We start from the raw sequence: 22,482 nt of genomic DNA on the forward strand, positions 1-22,482 counted from the left end.
TGTGTTTAAAAAGTAGAAAATTAATAGCACCTTAGAAACTCCCTGTGTGCGCATCCTGGGTTCCATCCATCTCCCTCCCTTCCTTTGCTTGTAAGAAACCACTTAGTTTTGCAGTGACCCTTCCCTTGTTGCCTTTATGTGTGGCTTTTTGTGTCCTTTCTTGCTGAGCTATTACGTATAACCCTACTGTCTTTCATACTTCCTACGAATTTCTCCTCTATTCTCTCCTGTTACCAAGCAAGGATGCTGCTGGTCGGAAGACCCGAACATTAAGTTTGTTGATCCTGTAATAAACTTAGAATTAATAGGCTCTGAGTGAGCACCTGAGGAACTTTACAGTGAATAAAGTCCTTGTACCAAGAACCTTGGACTTCCTAGAGAGAACGCAACAAGCCCAGGCTTTCTACTCAAACAAACCTGGATCTGAAAATCAGCACTGCCTACCAGCTTGAGCCACGAATTCTTTGAGTTCACACCAAGAATATTAAGTATCTACTGTATGACGGGCACTGTGTAGGTATAGGAATGCCATGAATGAAACGGGTCCCTGCTTTTGTTTGGTTGGGGAGCTCATCATTAAATAAACATGCAAACATGCAAAACTTCAAATTGTGATAAGCACTAGGCAGAAAATAATTCATGGGAGACTCATTTAGGGAAACGAGAAGGGCTTCCTCTGCACAAATGGCATTGAAAGTGAGACTTGTACTTCTTTGGCATCCGAGTTTGGTTCAAGTAAATTCAGTTTTCTCATCTGCAAAATGGAGCTGGAAAGTACCCTCCAACAGCTCTGCCCTTGGTAATAAGCTCCGACTCGGTGTCTGGCTCGGCGCGGGGGCAGTGTCATTCGCCCTCCTCCCTGTCAGCCATGGCAATGCAGGTTGCTGAGATCTGCTGAGCAGCTGTTAGTGAGCAGTGCGTGATGTTGAACCTGCTGCTGGCAAGTTAGTTGTGAAGGTTTCTGAGAGTCTCATTGGCCCCTCCGCGGCTGATGGCTGACCCTGTGGGTGGGAGAGAGGAGAGAAGAAGGTTTGTAGCGCTGACAACAGGAAGTCCTCCTCCTCTTCTGGAGAAGGTGACGAAGAGTGATACAAAGGCTGCGCTCCTGGACCACCTCCCAGCTCTGCGGCCAGTCCTCTCCCCTTGCAGAGATGCACACCAGCCCTTACGGTGCTGCGCCGTGGGTTTGTCACGTGGAACAGTGACCTGTAATACAAGCTGTCCCCTAGGCCGTGGGCAGCCAGCACGCGAGGCCGTCGCCGCCGGGCCCAGTGGAGCAGGAACCGGGACAGAGGTGCAGGGAAAGGGAGCGGCCGGGGTTCGAGGCCTTGCTCGGTGCGTTCCCAGCCGGGGGCTCGGGGCAGCTCCCTGAGCGCGCTGAGCCGCGGAGCCCGCGCCGGGCGGGGCGCAGACGCAGGAGACCCCTGCCTCCCTCCTCCCGGGGCGGCTGGCACGTGCCCGCGGCGGGGCTGCCGGAACCGAGAAGGCGGCTTCGCCCCTCGCCGACAGCGACCTCCTTTGTCCGCAGAGGTCAGCGAGCGGCCGGCGCGGGGCGCGCGGAGACCCCGGGGACCCCGGAGCCCGCGGCGCGCAGAGCGGGGCGGCCGGGGGCGCGGGGCTGTGACCTCATCGGCCGGCGCCGTCCCGCGGGGCCATGAGATCATGAGATGCCGGCGCTCGCCGAGGAGTCGATTTGTTGGGAGCGCGGGGACAGCCGGCCGCCCGCCGCGGTGATCTCATCCGGGCCCGGGGGAGGAGGAGGAGGAGGCAGGCGGCCGGGCCGGCCCGCGCCGCCCGGAGGGGGATTAATGGCTGCCACCGGCCGGTGACGTCACCGGCAGCGCCCGTTGCCGGGTAACGAGCGGCCGCCGGCCCCGCCCCCCACCTGCCGCGTTCTCGTCTCCATCCATCCTGGCTTGCCCGGCTCTTGGCTTTTTTTTTTTTTTTTTTTTTTTTAATTATTATTTATTTATTTTTTTGGTATTGAGGTACAACTTACATGCTGTAAAATGATCTAATTATAAATGTACAGGCTCGACGAATTTTTGCATATGCATGTATCTATATGTAAAACATGTATATGTATGTCCATATGTTCCAAGATCTCGGCGCTCTTCAATAGGAATGTAATGCAAGCCGCCTAGATAACTTCACATGTCCCAGCAGTCACGTTAAACAAGAAGGAACAGGTGACATTAATCTAATCGCGTATTTTCTTTTACCCGGTGTGTCCAAAGTAGTAGTATTTCAACAGGTAATCAGTACAAAAATTTTAATGAGCTCTTTCTCTTAAGTCTTGGACGATCCCTGTGTATTTTATACTTTCAGTACATCTCAATCTGGATTTAGCCACACTTAAAATGCTCAGTAGCCGTGTGACAAGTGGCCACTGTATTGGGCAGCACAGATATAAAACATTTCCAGCTCCCAGAAGCCTCCTTCATTCCTCCTTCTGGTCAGTACCCCTGACAAGGGCACCCATTATTCTGACATCCATCATCCCTTTTCAGTTCTCTCCCAGGCCCCACATGCACACATCTTGTATCTTTTGTTTCTCACTTTAACTCCTCGGGTCTGCATCCTAGTAGCTCAGAGCATGGGAAGTCAGACTGGATTTGAACCCTGTCCCTGCCCCTGTCTAGCAGTTGAACAATCTGCTTTGCCGCTTTGAGCCTATGTTTCGTCACGTCTTAACTGTGACTGGTGATAACAGGGTCCATCTCCTTAGGTTCTCGGAGTCTGGGGCAGCATGTAGGTACTAAGTGTTCCAAAGAGAAATTTCATCACCCAACTGTGAGCCAGTTCTAGTTCTCTTTCTGCTGGTTTCTTCTCTCTTCCCTCTTGTAATTCTCCCAAGGAACTTAGTCTCCCACAATCTATTCCTCCCTCCCTCTCTCTGTTGAGCTTTCTCATCCAGGAAATGGGAACGGGCCATAACTAGCCACCAGGGAAACAGCAGACGTGCAAATCCTGGCCCATGCTAAGTGCTTGATAAGGAGATCACTCTCTGCTCCTTTCCCCTCCTGCATGATCTCCTGCCCTCCTCTAGCCTTCCTTCAGCCCCTGTTCCCTCAACACTTCTCCCTCCCACCACTCCTCGCTGTTCTTTCCAGCTGTTCTTTCCTCCCTCACTTTCCAGGGCCGTCCCCACTGGCAGCCTTCTTGAGATGGAGAAGACTAGTTCAGGCACGGATGGCACAGCACTTCAGAGGTCGCTGTTCTCTGTATTGTTCTGAAGGGCTCTGTGGTCACCGTGCAGCCTCCAATCATAGCAGACCCACAGGCCTCCTGCTCTGCCTGCCCATTTCGGAGCAGGAAGTCTCCATCTTGGTCGCGATCAGAAGCTAATGAGCAGGGCAGCCCCGGTGGCTCAGTGGTTTAGCGCTGCCTTCAGCCCTGGGCGTGATCCTGGAGACCTGGGATCAAGTCCCACATCAGGCTCCCTGCATGGAGCCTGCTTCTCCCTCTGCCAGTGTCTCTGCGTCTCTCATGAATAAGTAATAAATAAATAAAATCTTAAAAAAAAAAAAAAAAAAAAGAAGCTAACGAGCAGTTCAGGGCAAGCAAAGCAAATGTGGGGAAACCATACGGCAAGCTGAGGGGCTCTTTGCTCTTCCCCGGGGCCCCTCCAGCCCAGGAGGCTGGATGCAAGTCCTGCTTATTTCCCCCCATGGGAAAGGAGGGCTTTGCAAGGACTTCGTGTGGCCTTGTGCTAGCTTTAGCTCGGGGAAGCTTTCCAGCCTCCTTTTCCTGACACCCCTTTTCTATGGCTGGGGGAGCTGCATCCCCCTTCCCCTGCAATTCTGATAAGGCTATCAGCCATGGTGTCTGGTCCACCCTGACCATGTGACCAGGCCCAACCAATCATAGAAGCCAGTGGCCTCCTTTGTCCTCTGAGCTGGGTTCCAAAGATGCAAAGATGGAGGCTTGCTATTCCTTTGGTGAATGGGTCCAGGGAGAAACAGATCTCTCTTCATGTTGGAGTTAAAGCTTTAAGAGTATTGGCTTGGGGGCAGCCCAGGTAGCCCAGCGGTTTGGCACCTGCCTTCAGCCCAGGGTGTGATCCTAGAGACCCGGGATGGAGTCCCACATTGGGCTCCCTGCATGGAGCCTGCTTCTCCCTCTGCCTGTGTCTCTGCCTCTCTCTCTCTCTCTGTGTCTCTCATGAATACATAAATAAAATCTTTTTTTTTTTAAGATTTTATAAAATATTTTTTTTAAGATTTTATTTTATGTATTCATGAGAGACATACAGAGAGAGGCAGAGACACGGGCAGAGGGAAAAGCAGGCTCCATGCAGGGAGCCTGATGTGGGACTCGATCCCGGGTCTCCAGGATCACACCCTGGGCTGAAGGCAGGTGCCAAACCGCTGGGCCACTGGAGCTGCCCTAAATAAAATCTTAAAAAAAAAAAAAATAGACATCTTTGGCCACATTGTTTGCACTCCTGGACCTAGCCATACTGGAACCAAAACACCTCTGCCTTTACAGTTTCATGACCAGTGCAACACGATCTTTCTCTAACCTACTTCAAGTTAGCTTTCTATCACTTACAGCCAAAGTGACACTACAATACAGACTCTTCTACCAGTAGTTCCTGTAACAGTGCTTAGAAATTCAGAATGAGGGATCCCTGGGTGGCTCAGCGGTTTGGCGCCTGCCTTTGGCCCAGGGCGCGATCCTGGAGACCCGGAATCGAATCCCACGTCGGGCTCCCGGTGCATGGAGCCTGCTTCTCCTTCTGCCTATGTCTCTGCCTCTCTCTCTCTCTCTCTCTCTCTGTGTGACTATCATAAATAAATAAAAAAATTTAAAAAAAAAATTCAGAATGAAAGGAAAGAGAAAGAAAGAAAGAAAGAAAGAAAGAAAGAAAGAAAGAAAGAAAGAAAGAAAGAAAGAAGAAAGAAAAAGAAAGAATGAGAAAAAAGAAGGGAAGGAAGGAAGGAAAAGAAGAAAGAACAAAAGAACGAAAGAAAGAAAGAGAGGAAAAGAAAAGAAAGAAAGAAGAAAAGAAAAGAAAGAAAAAGAAATCCAGAATGTCAGAGCTGGGTCAAAACCCCCATCACACACAAAACAACATCGAGGCCCAGAGAGGGAAAGCATCTTGCCCAAAAGCCACACAGCTACAAAGGATGCACCCCCAACTATCTGACTTCCAACTTGGTGCTTTGACACCATTTCCCATTACACATGTTTACAGATGACAATCAGTTCTTTTCCATCCTGCCTTCCTCATCCACTGCCATCCTGTTTAATGAAGCTTTCATTCATTTTGTCTGAAAGATGTTTTATACTTGCCAGACTGATAGCAGGGGTTGTGGTGCTCTCATGTGCCAGGCACCTGACTCAGTGCTTTACTTGCAGTAGCTCATTTATCCTCCCAGCCACCCTAGGAGATAGGTATTACCTTTAGTCCGTTTTACCATTGAGAAAACTGAAGCATAGAGGGATGAAGTGACTTACCCTAGGTTGGTCGGTAAGAGACAGTCTGAATTCAAGTCCAAGTCATCTGACTCCAGCATCTGTGCTCTTCACCACTGTACTCACTCAGACTCCAGGGCCTTACCAGCTTGGAAGAGGCAGAGCTGGGACTTGCACCCACTGCCACAGCCCTTCTTCCTTCTGCACTTCATGTCTTTCCCACCTGGTGCACTGGACAAGTCTCTTCCTTTCAGCCTCACCGTTTTATAAACACTTCCTTATACACAGACCCTCACTTCCTAGCACCTTCAGCATTAGGGCTCTCTCTGAGTTACCCTTGTGAAAAACCTAGCTGTTTGAACCATGACCATTGAGCCCACCCATTGACTCATTCACTTATCCATTCATTCAATAAACATTTGTTGATCACCTACTAGATGCCAAGCCCCCATATTAGTTAGAATTGGAATAAGCTAATAACAGCAAAGAACCCAAGATAATTGTGGCTTAAATGTAAAAAGAGTGTATTTCTTTCTCACATAAAACCCAAAGGTGAGCAACCTAAACCTAGTAATGTGACACCTTTCAGCTCATTGCTTCACTAATCCTAGGGTATGGGACTTCTGCTCATGGTCCAAAATGGAAACTAGAACACCAGCCATCAGGTCCAAGTTCCAGACAGCAGGATGGAGGAAAGGGGGGAGAATAAGGTGAAAGTTTGTCTTAAGTTATCACATGACATTTATACTTTATCTTAGTGACCAAAGTGGCATCTAGATGCAAGGGAAGCTGGAAGATACAGTCTTTTGTTCAAGGTAGTTCTGCATCCAGTTACAAAGTTGAGGATTCTAGGACTAAGGAAGTAGATGAGAAAGGTTAGGGTGACATCCAGCAACTAGGGACCCACCCTGATGAGGCATAGGGGAAAGGTGGTGAACAGGATATGATTCTCTGCACTCATGAAGCTCACAGTCTAGTCCGAGAAACATGTAATATTTATTGAGTGCTTACTCTGTACCAGGTGCTTCTTGAAGGTTCTCAAGTGTTTTTGATTCAGGTCCTCTTCTCTCCTTCCTTCCTTTCCCTTCCCTTTCCCTTTCCCTTTCCCTTTCCCTTTCCCTTTCCCTTTCCCTTTCCCTTTCCCTTTCCCTTCCCTTCCCTTTCCCTTCCCTTCCCATTCCCTTCCCTTCCCTTTCCCTCCTCTCCCTCCCTCCCTCCCTCTTTCCTTCCCTCCCTTCCTCTCTTCCCTCCTTCCTTCCTTCCTTCCTTGATTTTATTTATTTATTCATGAGACACACACAGAGAGAGAAAGGCAGAGACATAGGCAGAGGGAGAAGCAGGCTCCCTACAGGGAGCCTGATGCAATACTCAGTCCCAAGACTATGGGATCATGACCCGAGCCAAAGGCAGATGCTCATCCACTGAACCACCTGGGTGCCCCCTCTTCAAACTTTTCAGAAGTATTGAGAACCGAAGGAGCTTCTGTTTACATGAGTCACAGCTATCCACATTCACTGTCATAGAAATTAAAACTGACTTTTTTGGGGCACCTGGCTGACTCGGGAGCATGCCACCCTTGATCTCAGGGTCATGAGTTCGAGCCCCATGTGGGGTGTAGAAATTACTTAAATAAATACAGCTTTAAAAAAGAACTGTGATCTTTGTATAATACTAATTAATTAAAAATAGCCAATTGCACATTAACATTAATAACATAATCTTAATGGAACATAATTGTATTTTTTAATTACTGAGAAGAGAGGCATTTTATTTTTTTATAGATTTCTTTAATACCTGGCTCAAGAGAAGATCCCTGCATTTTCCCATTTGTTGCAAATCACATGTCATAAGCCTTAGGAAAAACTCCAATGTATACTTGGTAGAGAGCAAAGGTGTCAAATAATGTGTTAGTGTTATTATGAAAATAGTTCGACTTTACAGACTTCCCGGAAGGGTCCTGGGGAACCATCAGGGTCCCAGACCATGTTCTGAGAAACACTGATTTACTCGGATGCTTGTGGGAATCCTATACAGTAGGCACAATCACAAGCTCTCCCCCGAAGCAGAATAGATTTTGGGGAGGTGATCCATGGAAACTCAGGGAAAGAATGGCAAGGTAAGATGGGGGAAGGAAATGACCAGGTTGTGCAGAAGTGAGCAGGAGCCTCATGCACATGCAAGGTGGCCATATGGCTCCAGTGTAGACAGGGCCACATGGAAAGGGCTGGATAAGCTGTGTAGACTTTGTCCTCAGGGCAGTGGGGAGCCATGGAAAGTTATAAGCGGGCATCTTCAATAATCAGATTTCCCCAAGGAACATCCTAGGAGGCACAGCTGTCTTTCTCCGCATAGAATCGTGGCTGGCTTTTTTGGCACAGTCCTGGAGTGCTAACCAGCCCTTAGCCAGCTTTAAAAAAATGCTGGCAAACATTGGCTGCCAGCCACATACCAGACTTACCCAGGAAACTTGGCCTATGGGTCAGCCAGCACCCAGAGTGGCTGTGACGTCTTTCCTTAGCTCTTTACTCCAAAATGAGCTTCCTTTAGCTGACAGGCAGTTGGAAGAATAATACTAATAGAAATATTTTATTTTATTTATGTTTGTAAAGATTTTATTTATTTATTTGACATACACAGAGAGAGAACACAGCAGGGAGAGGGGCAGAGAGAAAGGGAGAAGCAGGCTCCCCACTGAGCAGGGAGCCTAATCTGGGGCTCAATCCCAGGGTCCTGGGATCATGACCTGGGCCAAAGGCAGAGACACTTAACCAACTGAGCCACCCAGGCGCCCCCAGTATTTTAATACTGTGACACATCACACCTTGTTTTAAGCTCTTTCTGCATGTGACTTATTTTTCTGACCAGGAAGGATTTAAAACTGACCTCTGGAGCCAGCCTGTCTGGGTTCAAACTTTTTCTCTGCCACCTACCAGCTGTGTGACCTTGAGGCACAGACCTAACCTCTCTGTGCCTCAGTTTACTCTTCTATATAATAGGGATAATGATCTCCTGTCCCCCAGGTTGTTGTGAAGACCAAATAAATTAATACAAAGTGCTTAGAACAACACCTGGCAAGTAAATAGCCCTCAGTGTATATATTTGTTATTATTAGCATCACAACCCTTTGAGGGATATATTATTACTACATCCATTTATGTATGAGGAGGACATTGAGGCCTACTTCCTCATGCAGCGGAGATGTACTGAGCATCCTGTTTGATGCCAACCACCATTCTAGCTTCTGCAGACAGAAATAAGTACTAGAAAGACACAGAGCCTATATTGCAGGGGCTTACCTTCTCATCACACAGAAGTATACACTGTGTCAGAGGGTGAGTACGATCAAGAACATGAAAGCAGAATAAAGAAGGTGGAAAGGAGCAGGGTGAAGTGGGGAAGGAGTGCAGGGGTGTTGCTTTATGTACATCACTCTGTGACCTTCTCGATGAGGTGACATTTGTGCCAAGATGTAAGGGAAGTGAGGGAGCCAACTTGGCAGATCTCAGGAAGAAGGGTGCTCCAAGGAGAGGGAAGAGCAAGTGCAAAGGCCCTAGGGTAGGCCTGCGCCTGGCTTGTTTTTGGTTTTGTTTTTTGAGAAATGGGCCCCATCACACGTGTGGGCAGGGAGCAGATCTTACAGGATCTGGAAGACATGGCAAGTCTTTCAAATGTCACTCCGAGTGAAACAGATTTTTCACAGGTTCAAGCTCAGGGATGATTTGATCTGCCTCGTATTTTGAAAAGCTCATTTTAGATACCGTGTGAATGAAAAAAAACATAGAAGGACGAGGACACAGGGGCAAGCAGAAGCAAAGAGCTGTTTCTAATAGGATTTGTAGATGGATTGGATGTTGGTTATCAGAGAGAGGACAATCAAGATGATTGCAGGGGTTTGAGCACAGGGAGAGGAAGTACCTTGCCAAAGGTAGACAGCTAGACAGTAGCAGAGCTGGGATTTGAACCCGATCAATAGAACAGAAGACCTGCATCCATATCACAGGCCGGCTGTGTGCTCCCTGTGTCAGTCTGCTCAGGCTGTTCTAAGAAAATACCACAGACGTTTATTTCTTACAGCTCTAGAGACTGGAAGTCCAAAATCAAGGCTGATTTCTTCCTGATGAGAACCCTCTTCCTGGCTTGCCAATGGCTATCTTCTTTTTGTGTCCCCACATAGGGCAGAGAGAGGGGAAGGGGGGGGGGGAGAGAGAGAGAGAGAGAGAGAGGAAGAGAGAAGAGAGAGAGCACACATGCATGCAAGCTCTGTCTCTTCTCATAAGGGCACTGATCCCATTCCTGAGGGCTCCAGCCTCATAACCTCCCAAAGGCCCCACCTCCTCATACCATCACATGGGGGTTAGATTTCTACATAGGGATTTGGTGGGGGATTTGATCCAATCCACAGCACCAGCTAAATAGCCTTAGATAAGTACTTTAGTTTTTTGGGGTTTGTTTTGTGTTGTGTTGTTTGGCTCAAAACAAATACCATGATATTATCACTTATGATTCCATGGGTTGGGAGTTCTATCAAGGTATGCCCGGGATAGCTGGTCTCCACGTGGTGTCTACTGGGGCAGGATCATCCGAGATCACCTGTTCACTCACAGGTGCGATGCATCAGCTACAGTGGCTGGAATGATCTGCCCAGGCTCCTGTGTCCCAGACCTGAGTTCTCACTGTTGGCTGGGTTCCTTGCCTCTTTCTCCAACCTATAGTCTCAGAGCCTCTTCCTCTTTATAGGTAGAAGCAGAACAGTACAGAAGTTAAGGAACGGGATTTATGTACATCATTCTGTACATCTTGGCACAAATGTCACCTCATCGAGAAGGTCACAGAATGATGTACATAAATCCTCTTCACGTGGTCTCTCTTTGTAGCCTGGGCTTCTCACAACCTGTAGGAGGAAGAGGAAGGCCAAGCAAAGAGGAAGGCCGTGGAGGCTGCCAGGTATGACAGGGCCCAGGCTGGGAAGTCCCAGACAGCACCTCAGCCTCCTTCTGGTGGCCCTTAGTTCTCTTGAACCTCACGTTTCTCATCTCCAAAAGAAGTCAGCAGTAATAATGCCCATAACCTCAGATGATCATGAGAGTCCTTATTGGCTCCTGTCACATACTGAGGCCTTCCTGGATATCTGGGTCTTAGGTTCATTTGCCAGGTTGCACTGGCTTGCCAGAGCCAATGGTTAAATGTTCAAGAAACTTGCAAGCAGTTGTTAAACCCTTGGCAGCTTAAAATGGCCCTTGTGGGAATATTTACACCACAGAAATTGACAAACACACAAATCAGGGCCTTATTTGGTTGTATTCCAGAGACCTGGTTTGCCTGCACACCACTATGTGTGTGTGTATATGTGTGTGTGTGTATATATATTTGTAAATGTGTGTACATATGTATATATATTCAACCCCATTTACAGATGAAGAAACTGAGGCTCAGAGCCATTAAATTATTGTCTAAAATCAACCAATTTAGTAGGTACAGATCTGATCTTAGAGTCACAAATCCCGTTCCTTAACTTCTTCTGTACTGTTCTGCTTCTGTAGATGAGAAATATGTATGAAAGACATTCATAAACAGGCAAAACTATAAATATTATGAATTTTGATTCAGAAAAAGATCTTTCATCCCTGTCCACCCAATTCTTTATATATTACACTGTTAATAACTATCTTTTTAAAAAGATCTTATTTATTCATGAGAGACACAGAGAGAGAGAGAGGCAGAGACACAGGCTCCATGCAGGGAGCCCAACGTGGGACCTGATCCCAGGACTCCAGGATCAGGCCCTGGGCCGAAGGTGGCGCTAAACCACTTAGCCACCCGGGCTGCCCAACTATCTTTTTGTTTTAAAGATTTTATTTTATTATTCATTCATGAGAGACAGAGAGAGAGAGGCAGAGACACAGGCAGAGGGAAAAGCAGGCTCCATGCCAGGAGCCTGATGTGGGACTTGATCCCAGGTCTCCAGGACCACACCCTGGGCAGAAGGCAGGTGCTAAACCGCTGAGCCACCTAGGGATCCCCATGTTAATAACTATCTGATTATGTGTCACCTCTCACCCCCAAAGTTCTTCAAATCCCCTTTCCCACCTAGGTGCATTCTCAAAAATTCTCCTCTGTTCATTTCTTCTGCTTCTCCGCTGCCTGCTCTCCTGCATTTACCACCACCCTCTCCCAGAGTCAGCCCTCTGTTGTTTCCTTGTTTCCAATGTCACTTTGTGGGTAACCCCCCTCCCATCCTGGCAGTATGGAAGTCAGCTCAGAATCCGCCTTCCCATCTCTGTTGCTCCAGCCTCCCCCTTTCTCAGAATCCCAGCAGAGAACTCTTCGTGCGCCCTGGTCCCATGGCAGTTGCTCCTGCTCCCCTTCACGGGTGGCAGGGGGACCAGACAGACTCACAATCTGATCACTTTCCTTGTTCCCTGACACCCCAGAGAAACCACACATTCCATTTGGTGGTCGTCAGAAATAACATGCTCAAGAAACCTGGAATTACAAAGCTGCTTAATTAGAGAGAGATGGTTTCACTGGGATATGCCCAGTTTTCCCTGGTGGTTGTATCTCCTTCTCCAAGTGGCCCGCCCCCCCCCCCCCCCCCCCCGCCAGCAGCTAATTGCTACCTTTAGCATGGTGCCACACAGACACTCGCTCCCTTTATTTTCTGTGACATCGGTGCTTGCTTCTAAAGAGAAGTTCTCTCTTCCACCTCTCCTTCTCCATCAGTGAACTTGAGGAGCTGACATGAGTAATGAGGGTGGAATCTCTAGCCCCAGAAAGGTCCCCAGTTATTAAACGAGCATCAACTCTCTGCTAGATGCTGGCAACATGACCGGGAGCCAGATCATCTCTATGCTTATGGGCCTCAGTCCAGTGGGAGAGACAGACACTAAAATAATTTTCTAGCTATTATGAGAAGTGCTCTGAAGGAGTGATTTAGTGGGTCTAACAGGAGCACCTGATCTAACTAAGGACTTGCGGGAGTCTTTTCATAGCACGTGACAGGTGGCTGACACCTAGACGATGAACAGGTGTTAGCTCACTCTCCAGAGTGTAGGGGACGGTATTCCATCTGCAGAAGAAGAGTTTTGGTCTGCATAGTGAAGTAACAGAAGGAAGGGCCAAGAAGCTGGTACCTGAGCCTGCTCTGAAATTCTGGGGATGTGTTGGAGTCCCCACCATGGTTTGACTTATCCAGGTTCTGACATTTTATTTTATTTTTTTAAAGATTTTATTTATTTATTCATGAGAGAGGCAGAGACACAGGCAGAGGGAGAAGCAGACTCCATGCAGGGAGCCCGACGTGGAACTTGACCCCGGGTCTCCAGGATCACGCCCTGGGCCAAAGGCAGCACTAAACTGCTGAGCCACCAGGGCTGTCCAGGATCTGGCATTTTAGAACTGGGTTGGTAAGCCAGAGGCCACAAATCAAATATGCTCTTGACATCTGTTTTTGTAAATGAAGTTTTTTTAGAACTTTAGCCATGCCTCTATATTTACCTACTGTCTAAAGCTGGTCTTGTGCTTCAAAAGCAGAGAGGAATAGTTGTGACAGAGACTGTATGGCCCACAAAGCCAAAGTATTCATGAGTTAGCCCTTTGTGGAAAAATGTTGCCAACCTCTGATCTCGACCCACTAGTGGGCAAGTAGGAAGCTTGGGGCCTGGACCAGGGAACTAGCCCACAACTAATGGAATTTGAGAATTAGGGATCCAAAGACAGTGACCAAGCTCTGGTAGATTAAAGCAGTAGTAAGAAGGTGGTGGGTGGCAGGATCTGACCCCAGGCTATCTGGCTCTTGAGGTTGCACTCTTGACCACCAAGCCAGGCTGGTTGTGTAAGATTTGGCTGAGAGGGGAGAATAGCAGGGTCTGTCCCCAGAGTCAGCTAGATGCCAGCCTACAGGGATTTCCCAAGACACAGGGACATAGGACCTTTCATGAGATGGCCATGTCCTCACCCACCGTGAGGCCAGGCATACAGAGTAGGAGGCTGCCCACCAAGATGGCATGGGGCCACTGTCCATCCTTTCTGTCACTTCTGGGCTTCTAGAACACCTGTTCGTCCTCATCCTCCCTACATTTCCTTCATTATTCTGCTTCCTACTTATCCACTAAAACGGGGCTTCTCAAACTTGAATGTGCACAGAGATTGCCTGGGAAACTGGTCACATTGCAGGTCCTGTTCCAGCAGGTCTGGGATGAAGTTTGAGATTCTGCATTTCTAACCAACTCCTTGACAGTGCTGAGGCTGGTGGTCGAGTAGCGAGCCCTTCAAGCTTAGCTTAGATGGGTCTTAGAAGACTTACCTAGTCACTTCACCCCCACCTCATACCTTAGTTCTCCACCTTCCCACAGACTGCAGAGGGAACCAGCATTCCCCTCTGGGGCATATGTCCAGGGGTCCAGAACTGGTGGGAGTCTGGAGAGGGTAAAGGGTCCTTACAATGAGGACGGAGCCGTACAGTCACTTAGGTCAGGCATTGGGACGAGTGGACAACTGGATGCCCTTCCTTGGGCCTGAGAGATGTGGGCACATCTGCTTCAAAGAGTCCCCTTCCCCCACCCATCAAGATGGAATATCATGGGGTGGAGGTAACATCTCTATCGTCATCCCAGACATCATCCACTTGATGGATATGCAACATGTTTTTATAACCTTTTCCCCCTTCTAATGTGAACATCTCATATGCTCAGTACAAAAAAGGAAAAGAATTGGAAAAGGCAGAAAAACACAAAGAAAATAAGTGTTTCTGTATTTTATATCCTTCCCATTCAGAACTATTTGAATATTTCCTTGAGTCAAGAGATATCCTTCACCACAATGATTTTTTTTTTTACCTTTTGGAATTTTAGACTGAAGCAAAAGTTGCGAAAACAGTAGAGTCCTCACGTGCCCTTCACCCAGCTCCCCCTATTGTTAACATCCACTATGATCACAGAACAATGAGCAAAGCCAAGAAATTAACATCATTGCCCTTATTATTAACGAAACTACAGACCTTACCAGATTTTGCCAGTTGTCCCACTAACATGTCTTTCATAGTCCAGGGATTATCAAATCCAAGATTCTGTGTTGCATTCATCTGCGCTATTCCTTAATCCTCTCTGACCTGGCAATTCCTTGATCTTGCCTTTGTCTTTTATGACCTTGACACTTTCGAAGAGTGCTGGACCTTTTTTTAAAAGATTTTATTTATTCATGAGAGACACAGAGAGGCAAAGACATAAGCAGAGGGAGAAGCAGGGTCCCTGTGGGGAGCCGATGTGGGACTCAATCCCAGGACCCCGGGATCACACCCTGAGCTGAAGGCAGGCGCTCAACCACTGAGCCACCAGGCGCCCGAGTGCTGGACATTGCTTTTGCGGCACGTCCCTCCATTTGAATGTGTCTCGTATTAGTTCATGACTCAATTCAGGTTTTATAAATTGTTGACCAGAATTCACCACGGAGGTGATACTATGTTATCAGTGAATCACATTGTGCTGTCAGTGTAACTTACTGCTGAAGATGTAAATCTTGATCCCTTGGTTAACATGATAGGTGCTGGGTTTCTTCACAGTCAAGTTGTTATTTTTCAAGGTAACGTTTGAATGTCTGTATGGCTTTCTGTTAGGATCTTTACCATAATCACACCCTCTTGTTATACATTTAACTTACTTGTTTCTGTTTGGACTGTTACAAAGAATCCTGCAGTGACTGTTCTTACACATCTCAGTGCACATCCCTGATTATTTTGTTAGGATAAATTTCTAAAAACAGAATTGTTGGAGCAAATGCTATTCACGTTTCTAAGGCTATGCATGCATGAGGCAGGGATGGTTTCTTCTTTCTATGTTGGTTTTAATCAACTTTATTGAGGTATAATTTAAATACAAAACATGAGGGTGCTTGGGTGGCTCAGTGGTTAAGCATCTACCTGCTTTCTTTGCTCAGGTCATGATCCCAGGGTCCTGGGATCGAGCCCCACATGGGGCTCCCTGCTCAGCGAGGAGTCTGCTTCTCTCTCTCTCTCTCTCTCTGTGTCAAATAAATTAAATCTTTTTTAAAAACTAAATAAGTCAGTAAATACAAAAAATGCGCAGATTTGAAGCGTATTTTTCAATGAATTTTGGCAAATGTATGCCATTGTGTAACCAGCACCCCAATCACATTATAAAATATCTCTATGACTCCCAAAAGTTCCTTGATGGTTTTCATAGTCCTCCTCCTCACCCCAGGAAGCCACGGATCTGATTTCTATCACTACAGATTAGTATTAACCTATTCCAGGATTTCGTGTAAGTGAGAATTGTACAATATGTATTATCTTATAACCGTCTCCTTCAATTGGACGTAATGCGTGTGAGATCCATCCATGCTGTTGCGTGTATCAGTCATCTGTTCATCTTTATTGCTGAGCAGTATCCTATTGTATAAATATGCCACAATTTGTTTATCCATTCTTCCACTGATGGACATTTGGGCTGTTTCCAGTTTGGAGTTATTATGAATAGAATTGCTATCTGATTACTGGCACATAAGCAGACATATATTTTCATTTCTCCCTGGTACCTGCCTAGAAGGAGAGTTGCTGGGGCATAAGTAGATGTTCGTTTAACTTTATTAGACCCAACAGGGTGGAGTTATTTTTGTCTCCTTTTATAGCTCAGGCCACAGAAAGCTTGAGGGACTTGTTCAAGGGCAAAGGGAAGAAGGGAAATAGAATTTGTTGAGTGCCACGTCGTGCCAGGCACAGTGCTAGATGCTCTTCCCATTTATCTCAGAGAATCTTCAGAGCAACCCTGTAAGATAGGACATGTGGTTCCCATTCTGTAGATAAGGAAGCTGGGGCTCGTGAAATTGCAGCTTACATGTAAGCTTCAAGCCTAGCCCCAAATGCATCTTTCTTTGCCCAGGTGTCATCCTGCCTCCTTGCAGACAGTAGGTGGGTAGAGCTGGGAAGGAGAATGCATATCCCCTCCACATTTCCAGGCCTGCCCTTACCTGTGTCCTATTGTCCACCCTGCCCATGCACTGAGGGCAGCTCAGCCCTCAAGGCAAGGGCAATCTGTGTGTGGGGCCAGGGACTGTGCCCCCAAAGCCACAGCAGGCACTAGGGAGTGACCAACCGATACTCCAACAGAAGTGTCCAGTTTCTCCCTCCCTGAAATGTGATCCTCAGAGCTTTGCTCCTCAGGGCTGGTGGGCAGTGGGTGAAGGCAGCGGGCAGGGGCCACGTCTCCCCAGCCATATCGCAAACCCATTAGGAGCAGGTCTGAGTGCTTTCCAAAGCTGATTAATGGCCTGCCTGTGACCTGGAACGTCATTACTGCCCAGGCTGGGGGACCTCCGTCAGGGTCCTTTGGGTCTTTACAGCTAATAATAATTGATGCTTTCTGTGTGGTTGCAGGGAAAGTTCTATCTGGTCATTGAGGAGTTGAGCCAGCTGTTCCGATCGCTCGTCCCCATCCAGCTGTGGTATAAATACATCATGGGAGATGACTCCTCCAACAGCTACTTCCTAGGAGGGGTCCTGATTGTTCTCTACAGCCTCTGCAAGGTGAGGTGGGCCGGGGGCTGGAGGGTTAGGCCAAGGAAGATTCATGCATTTTCTGGGCCTTGGGGGCGAGTGGGGAGCTTGGAATCTTTTCTTTTTAATAGAAATAAAATACACACAATACAAAATTAACCACTAATGACCTCACAGTGTACTGCTTAGTGGCATTGAGCAGGTTCAGAGGACTGTACCACCCCCACCCTCTAGTTCCAAGACATTTTCATCACCCCAAAAAGAAACCCTGTACCCATTAAGCCATCGCTCCCCATTCCTGCTCACTACCCTCCCCCAGCCACTGGCAACCACCAGTCTGCCTTCTGTCTCCAAGGACTTGCCTATTGTGGACATTTCACATAAATGGAATCCTACACTGTGTGGTCTTCAGTGTCTGGCTTCTCTCACTTAGCATCATGTTTCCAAAGTTCATCCACGTGGTGGCATATATCAATACTTCATTCCTTTTTGCGGTTAAATCCACCGTAATTTCTTGCCCATAAAGCTCACCATATGCTCTCCCTTCATGTATTTCCATTATTACTCCATATTTATGGGTGAGGAGATGGAGGCTCAGAAAGAAGCAACTTGCCCAGCATCACTCAGCTAAAGATAACAGAGTGAGTGTCAAACTTGGGCAGTCTGCTTCCAAAGCCCAGAGCTCTTACCCATAGACAACACTTTACCCCAAACTTGTTTCCATTCCTCTTCAAATACATACCCTCAGGTCCGTAAGTCAGGATGCAGTACTTCTCTCTCCATCATGGGTACCAATCAGGTTTCCCCCGCTCCAACCATAAGCACATCCTTCTCTTCTCCATTCCCTATTTCTGGCTCTAGAGAATCCTGGGGGAATGCATGTGTTCTTCCCTTCCCTTCCTCCCAGCAGGGCTAGCCGGGCAATCCATGCCCTGTCCACCACTGGGGCTTCTCTTGCCTACTGTTTCTGATTAACTGGTAGTGCCTGACTGGAGTGGGCTCAGAAGAAGAGTGCTGTGATCAATTAGCAATGCCTGTGCTGGGCTTGGCAAGGGGAGAATGCAATATGCGTGTCATGTATTTGCTATCCTGGCCAGGTAGCAAGGAAGACTGTTGACATAGGGAGCAAGACGAATGCCAAGCAAAGCTGATGGGAATGAGGAGCCCCAAATGGGATAGAGTGCCCTGAAAATGTTTGTCATCAAAGACGAGGGGTCAGTGGGGGTTGCTTGGGGGTGGTGAGAGAGATCCTGAACAACCCTTGGACACTTTTTCAAGAATCATTCTCCTCTCCTTTCAGTCATTTGACATCTGTGGTCGAGTGGGCGGAGTTAGGAAAGCCCTGAAACTTCTCTGCACCTCTCAGGTGAGCCAACTTCAAAAGAACCAGGAGCCAGGAATGGATCTCACAGTGTATCTGAGGGCATTGCTCCAGTGAGGGTCCACAGCTGGATTTCTCTCTCTCTCCTCCCTCAAACAGAATTACGGCGTCCGGGCCACTGGGCAGCAGTGCACAGAAGCCGGCGATACCTGTGCCATTTGCCAGGCTGAGTTCCGAGAGCCTCTGATCCTTATGTGCCAGGTGAGCAGGGCCAGGCAGAACCATTGGGGCCTGAAGCTGGGGGTGCCTCTGGGGCCCTGTCCCATGCAGAAGTCCCATGTGATTAACCCCAGGACCAAACTATGGGGCTCTGGGATGGGTCTTTGGGAACAACATGGTGAAGACTGGAGTCAGTCATTCAGACCTGGGTTCGTATCTCAGTTCTCCCCTTACTCGGTGGGTGGCCTTGGGCAGGTTATTTCACCTCTCTGAACCTTGGATTTATCAGTCAAGTGTCAAAAATGAAAAATTCGGGATGGTGCAGAGTCAGAATAGTCTGAGTATGAATCCCAGTGGCACTCTGGACCATGCAGGGATGGATCACTCCATCTTCCTGAGCCTTGGTTTTTCTCGTTTATGAAATGGGCATCATATGTATTTACCTCATAGAGCTATTATTATGATTAAATGAGATCATCTATGAAAGAACCAAATTTGAATTATTCACCCATAAAAATTGCTCTTGATAAAATTGTTATCATCATCATAATTCCTATTACCATTTGTTTTCATTATTAGTTGTGGGTCACCAAGCCATAGCAGTAAGTACTGGTTACCCCCTCAACGTACCCCTCCTCCTGCTCCTGACATCAGGGGCTAAGATGTCAATTCAGCAGATGTATGAGTCAAAGCATCCTGTCAGATACCGGGGAGGGGAGGCAGAGGGCACAGAGACCCTGTTCTCTCCTCTGGAAGCTCACGGTCTCCTTGGGGAGACAGACACATACATAAATAACTATGAAACAAGGCAGGCAGTGATAAGTGCTGTGTAAGAGAGATTCATGCAGCATCCCACGGGACCTGGATAGAGAGCGATGAGTTCCAGGTTGGGAAGGCTTTTTGCAGGAGGCACAGCCTACACACTGGCAGGAATGGGAACACAGATGCTCCTCCGTTGATGACCACCACCACCACCCTCCGGGTTCAGAGGGCAGGAGGTGAGGTCCTTTTTTAGCACCAGCAAAACTTCTTATTTTGCTGTTTGGGGATGCTAGGAGGTTTTTGTTTATTTTTTTAAGGTTTTATTTACTTATTAGAGAGAGAGAGTGCACACAAGCAGGGGGAGGGGCAGAGGGATAGCAAGAAGCAGACTCCTCAGGACTAGCTGGGCAATCCATGCCTGGGGAGGGATTGTGTGTATACATACACACACACACACACACACACACATATCAGGGAGCCTGATACACACATGTATATATGTATACACACACACACACACACACACACACACACACAGGGCTCAATCCCAGGACCCTGGGACCATGACCTGAGCTGAAGGCAGACAATTAATTGTTTAATCAACAGAGCCACCCAGGTACCCCTTATTTATTTTTAAATTGAGACTATCTTTGCATGACTCAGAATTCAAACTGAGGAACTCAGGAGCAGGGAGTCATGGAGGACTAAGTGCAGCATGGGACCTGGGTTGGATCCTGGAACAGAGAAAGGACATAAGGAGGAAAACTGGTTTGAGGAAATCCAGATATAGTCCCGAGTTTAGTGGTTAGTATTGTTTTCAATGGGGGTTTCTTGGCTTTGATTTAGAAAATAAAGCCAGAAAAGCCAGTTGATGATACTGGGGCACTGAAAACTTGATGAGGGTGTCAGACAAGGACTCTCTGCACTATCTTTGCAACTTTTTTGTAAGTCTAAAATTATTCCAAAATTAAAAGGTTTTTTTTTTTTTTTGGATGTTTTAAAGATACAAAAAGGAAAGTGGTGGCCAGCTTCCTACCGTCCTCCCAGTTCCACAGTATCCTTTATATCTTCATAGATATGCTTTATAGACTTTAAACACCCATATGTACACATGCACACACACATGCAAATGTGTCATTTTCAGAAAGACCCATGTTGTAGCATATTCTCCCCAAGCTGTGTTCTGCATCCTTCCTCTTTGACCTGAAACTCTATCTTAAGAAATAGCTCCTTCTTTGCATTTCCTTGTGGATGGACCATCATTGGTTTTATCATTCTCCTGTGGGTGGGCATTAAGTAGCTTATAATCTTCTGTTATTACAATGCTTGGTGGTCCTGAGAGGTCAGAAGTGGGGAGATCTACAGCACCTGCCTGGGCCCATCGTGTTGATTGAATGAGTTAATGCAAGTGAAGCATTTAAAACTACACCTAGCATGTGGTCAGTGTTCAATACATATCGGCTCTTATTGGCACACATTCCATTTCACACATGTGCAGCAAGCTCTTGGTAGATAAATTCCTAGTGGTGGAATTATGAGGTCAGAGGGTATACGGTTTTGACAGATATTGCTAAATTGCCCTTCATAAAGAGTGTATCCGTTTACACTCCCAGTGCGGAGCCTGACGTGACCTCTTGCTCCCCTCGCTTACCAACACATTGCATGTTCCAGCCTTCTCTGAGTCTGGCCAATCTGACAGGTGACGAACGCTATCTCAGTGCAGTTTTAATTTGCATTTCCCTAATTACAAGTGCACTTGAGCATCTTTTCACATGGTTCAGAGCCATCTGTAGAGCCTTCTCAGTGGCAGCAATTATTTGAACATGATATCAAGGTGAAAGTCTTCCTTATTCCTTTCTGGCAATCTCTCCCAGCCTTCTTGTGTTTGTTTCTCTGCCATTCTTCTCCTGGTACCATGACGTCTTCCCAAAGCTGCATTCAAATTCTTGGGAGGGTTGTCCTAGATCTAGGAGCACTGGCCACATGCAGCAGTGGTTGGAACCCACAGTCCTGGCCAAGCCAGTGTCGCTCTGCTGCCGGGAGCTGGGCCTGGACTAGCACAGATGACTTCAACAGGTAAAAGGGCTTCATGAATTCCTGAGTGCTTTGAATGATGAGTCAAATGTTTCTTCCTCAGAGTCTTCCCTGACTCTGCTTCCCAGGACTAGCCGGTGCTCCCAGCGGTATGGCCTCAGAGATCCTTGTGTTTTTCCTTCATAGCAATTATCACAGTTGTCAGCTAGTTAATTGGGCAACTGGTTATGAAGGCCTGTCTCCTCTTTGCTAAAGTGTAAGCAAACTTGAGAGTGGTGACCATGGCTGTCTTGTTAGCTAGCAGCAGAATCACAGTACTGACTCAGTAAATTTTGGATGGATGGATGGGCGGATGGATGGTTAGATGAACAGGACAGATGAATGAGTGGGTAGATGAAGAGCACACCAGGCTAAAGGAACATCCTATCTCCCCTTCAAAGGGGCATCTAATTAAGCACAGTGTGTCACTCACACACATGTCCCACCTCTCTGCCCCACCACCCCCACCCATCAGACCCTGGGAAGCTACTCAGGCAGGCATTGAGCATGCCCAGAGGTGAGAGCTCTCCACTCAGATGCACTTGCCCAGTTAGTCATTCCACAAGTATTTGCGGCTTGCCTCCTGCCAGGCAACGGGGGATCAAGGAAAGGGCGTGCTGAACACACAGTCAGAAACTTGGCTTATTTAAAGGACTTCTTTCCACAGAGGAAAGTCAAGGTGCAATTAGTTCCTCATCACTATGAGTTTGTTTTGTTTTTGTTTTGCTTTGTTTGAGTATTGATAACATAAAGGAAAGAGGGCAAGGGAATGGTGACTCCTGTTGATTTTGTGCTTATAGGTGTCTCACACTTAATGCTTTATAGCAGGCCTTAGCCATTTCCATCCTTCTAGACACCTTGTGGGGGAAACAGTGACCCTCTTTACAGAGGAGGTGAGCTCAGCAAGGAGAAAGGCCAGATTTGCCTGAGGGCTCCTTTCTCCTCAGCAGCAGAACCAGATTCCAGCCCAGAGCCCTGGATTTCAGAGGCCAGGACCTTTCTACCAGATGCAGCCTCTGGCTTTGGGATGCCCTCTAGGCTGCATTAAAAGATTAGAGCCCTTTTCCTGGAAATTCCTGCTCAGCTAAGCTTATGTACATCCTCTCCAAGGAGTGAATGAACAGCTGAGCTGGAATCAGATTCCACACCTGACTCTTCGACCCCTGCTTTTACGCATCAG

At 47.4% G+C, this 22,482-nt stretch overlaps 1 protein-coding gene and 1 long non-coding RNA gene across 9 annotated transcripts in view; one reads left to right on the forward strand and one right to left on the reverse strand.

Moving 5' to 3' along the window:
• RNFT2 (ring finger protein, transmembrane 2) overlaps positions 1-22,482 on the forward strand; it is a 96,917-nt gene that overhangs the window by 38,314 nt on the left and 36,121 nt on the right. For 7 of the 8 annotated variants that reach the window (XR_005379216.1, XM_038575217.1, XM_038575219.1 and 4 more), the window contains 3 exons: positions 16,808-16,957; positions 18,228-18,293; positions 18,408-18,509. Coding sequence is in view for 7 of the 8 variants with exons in the window: in XM_038575217.1 (XP_038431145.1) it covers positions 16,808-16,957; positions 18,228-18,293; positions 18,408-18,509 (318 nt within the window). In the remaining variant the exon portion in view is untranslated. Of the gene's footprint in view, positions 1-16,807; positions 16,958-18,227; positions 18,294-18,407; positions 18,510-20,232; positions 20,340-22,482 lie in introns of those variants that run through there. The other variant, XM_038575216.1, reaches the window with a different exon arrangement.
• On the reverse strand, positions 596-1,791 carry LOC119877586. The gene is made up of 2 exons (XR_005379217.1): positions 1,626-1,791; positions 596-1,001 (listed from the first exon to the last, which is right to left on the reverse strand). It is a non-coding gene; the product is annotated as an uncharacterized LOC119877586 (long non-coding RNA).

The sequence above is a fragment of the Canis lupus genome, chromosome 26 (assembly GCF_011100685.1).
Source record: "Canis lupus familiaris isolate Mischka breed German Shepherd chromosome 26, alternate assembly UU_Cfam_GSD_1.0, whole genome shotgun sequence".
NCBI lineage: Eukaryota > Metazoa > Chordata > Mammalia > Carnivora > Canidae > Canis > Canis lupus.